Source organism: Protomyctophum bolini (genome assembly GCF_963924005.1).
Source record: "Protomyctophum bolini genome assembly, chromosome: 14".
NCBI classification, from domain to species: Eukaryota; Metazoa; Chordata; class Actinopteri; order Myctophiformes; family Myctophidae; genus Protomyctophum; species Protomyctophum bolini.
Window position 1 is genome coordinate 70,001 of NC_137875.1, and position 2,500 is coordinate 72,500.

General features: G+C 46.0%; 1 protein-coding gene across 2 annotated transcripts in view; it reads right to left on the bottom strand.

Moving 5' to 3' along the window:
* Window positions 1-2,500, bottom strand: part of cdh11 (cadherin 11, type 2, OB-cadherin (osteoblast)) — a 43,382-nt gene that overhangs the window by 26,437 nt on the left and 14,445 nt on the right. For both annotated transcript variants that reach the window (XR_013965319.1, XM_080782638.1), the window contains exon 7: window positions 1,387-1,574. Coding sequence is in view for 1 of the 2 variants with exons in the window: in XM_080782638.1 (XP_080638764.1) it covers window positions 1,387-1,574 (188 nt within the window). In the remaining variant the exon portion in view is untranslated. The remainder of the gene's footprint in view (window positions 1-1,386; window positions 1,575-2,500) is intronic.

Genomic DNA, 2,500 nt, shown 5'->3' on the forward strand with positions numbered 1-2,500 from the left:
CGACACACAGTGAATGAACCGATTCACTCGCATCGCGCACGTCATAATCGATGTATCGATACGTATCGATTATTTTCCACATGCCTAGTGTACAACAACGCCACAGCAGGGTGTACTGCTTGCGTTTAAAGTCGTTTACAACCGTTTCACAACTTTCCACTGTCCAGCTTTCCCCTGCTGTTCTCTGGGATAGAAGCCTTATTTATATTCTGCAGCAAGACGGTGTCGCACGCCTAAAATTGCAGATCCACAAGCTCACAGCGGGGCGTGGATGAGACGCGTTGTGAGCTTGTACATCTGCTATGTATTTATAACGTTAATAATACATGCAGGCCAGGGTCTTCAATGTTTTTCAGGTCAAGCCAAGGACCACTTAGCTTAGAGTGAGAGATCAGGTAGGGACCCCCACTATACATAGGCAATTATATTATAAAACTGTGTTGCAGATTAAACTAGACATAGACTTGTTTGACAGCACTACAAGTGTGACCTGTAATTTTTGTTTTGTTTATTTGTTTCATTTCTATTTATATGTTGGTAACATGAATTGATGAACGATAGGCTATTACATTTTAATCTCTTGAACCTCTATACTCAAAACCTCAAATTGACCTTTGAGATCTAATTATTATACTATAGCCTATGATTATTAGTAATCTAACAATTCCACAATAACCAGCAGAAAGCAGACCCTTTGTTTACTTACAGAATTCTATAAGTTGGGTTGTTTCAGATGCAGAGCTATAATACTAACCTACAGTAAAACAATACATTGCTTTGAATTTAAATGTAATGCATTTTTACATGTTTTGGGAAATTAATAGAGCTTTAATATAAATCCGAATTGAATCGCCATCAAATTGCATCGTATCGGTAGAGGGGTGAATCGCATCGTATCGGTAGAGGGGTGAATCGTATCGTATCAGTAGAGGGGTGAATCGTATCGTATCGGTAGAGGGGTGAATCGTATCGTATCGGTAGAGGGGTGAATCGTATCGTATTGGTAGAGGGGTGAATTGTATCGTATCGGTAGAGGGGTGAATCGTATCGTATCGTATCGGTAGAGGGGTGAATCGTATCGTATCGGTAGAGGGGTGAATCGTATCGTATCGGTAGAGGGGTGAATCGTATCGTATCGGTAGAGGGGTGAATCGCATCGTATCGGTAGAGGGGTGAATCGTATCGTATCGGTAGAGGGGTGAATCGCATCGTATCGGTAGAGGGGTGAATCGTATCGTATCGGTAGAGGGGTGAATCGCATCGTATCGGTAGACACACACACACACACACACACACACACACACACACACACACACACACACACACACACACACACACACACACACACACACACACACACACACACACACACACACACACACACACCTTCTTCAGCTTGATGACCGCCTCTCGGGTCTGGGAGTCGGTGGTCAGCTGGAAGGTGTCCACTCCGTCTCCGTCGGTCAGTCTGTAGCTCACCAGCCCGTTCTCCCCCATGTCAGGGTCTTTGGCCTTCAGACGACCCACCTCCTCCCCTGGGACCTTATCCTCCAGGACGGACATGGCATATACACCTGTATAGAAATATAGAGTTAATATACGTTTATAAATATTAAATACACCTCCTCCCCTGGGACCTTATCCTCTAGGACCTTATCCTCCAGGACGGACATGGCATATACACCTGGAATATGGAAATATAGAGTTAATATACCTGAAATATACGTTTATAAATATTAAATACACCTCCTCCCCTGGGACCTTATCCCCTAGGACCTCCTCCCCTGGGACCTTATCCCCTAGGACTTTATACCCTAGGACCTTATCCCCTAGGACCTTATCCTCTGGGACCTTATCCTCTAGGACCTTATCCCCTGGGACCTTATCCTCTAGGACCTTATCCCCTGGAACCTTATCCTCTAGGACCTTATCCTCTGGGGTGGACATGGAATATATAAAATAACCCAGAGAACAGCATCATCTTGGGGGTAAGACCCAGAGAACAGCACTCATCTTGGGGGTAAGACCCAGAGAACAGCACTCATCTTGGGGAGAAGACCCAGAGAACAGCACTCATCTTGGGGGTAAGACCCAGAGAACAGCATCATATTGGGGGTAAGACCCAGAGAACAGCACTCATCTTGGGGGTAAGACCCAGAGAACAGCATCATATTGGGGGTAAGACCCAGAGAACAGCATCATCTTGGGGGTACGACCCAGAGAACAGCATCATCTTGGGGGTAAGACCCAGAGAACAGCACTCATCTTGGGGGTAAGACCCAGAGAACAGCATCATCTTGGGGGTAAGACCCAGAGAACAGCATCATCTTGGGGAGAAGACCCAGAGAACAGCATCATCTTGGGGGTACGACCCAGAGAACAGCACTCATCTTGGGGAGAAGACCCAGAGAACAGCATCATCTTGGGAGAAGACCCAGAGAACAGCATCATCTTGGGGGTAAGACCCCAGAGAACAGCATCATCTTGGGGGTAAGACCCA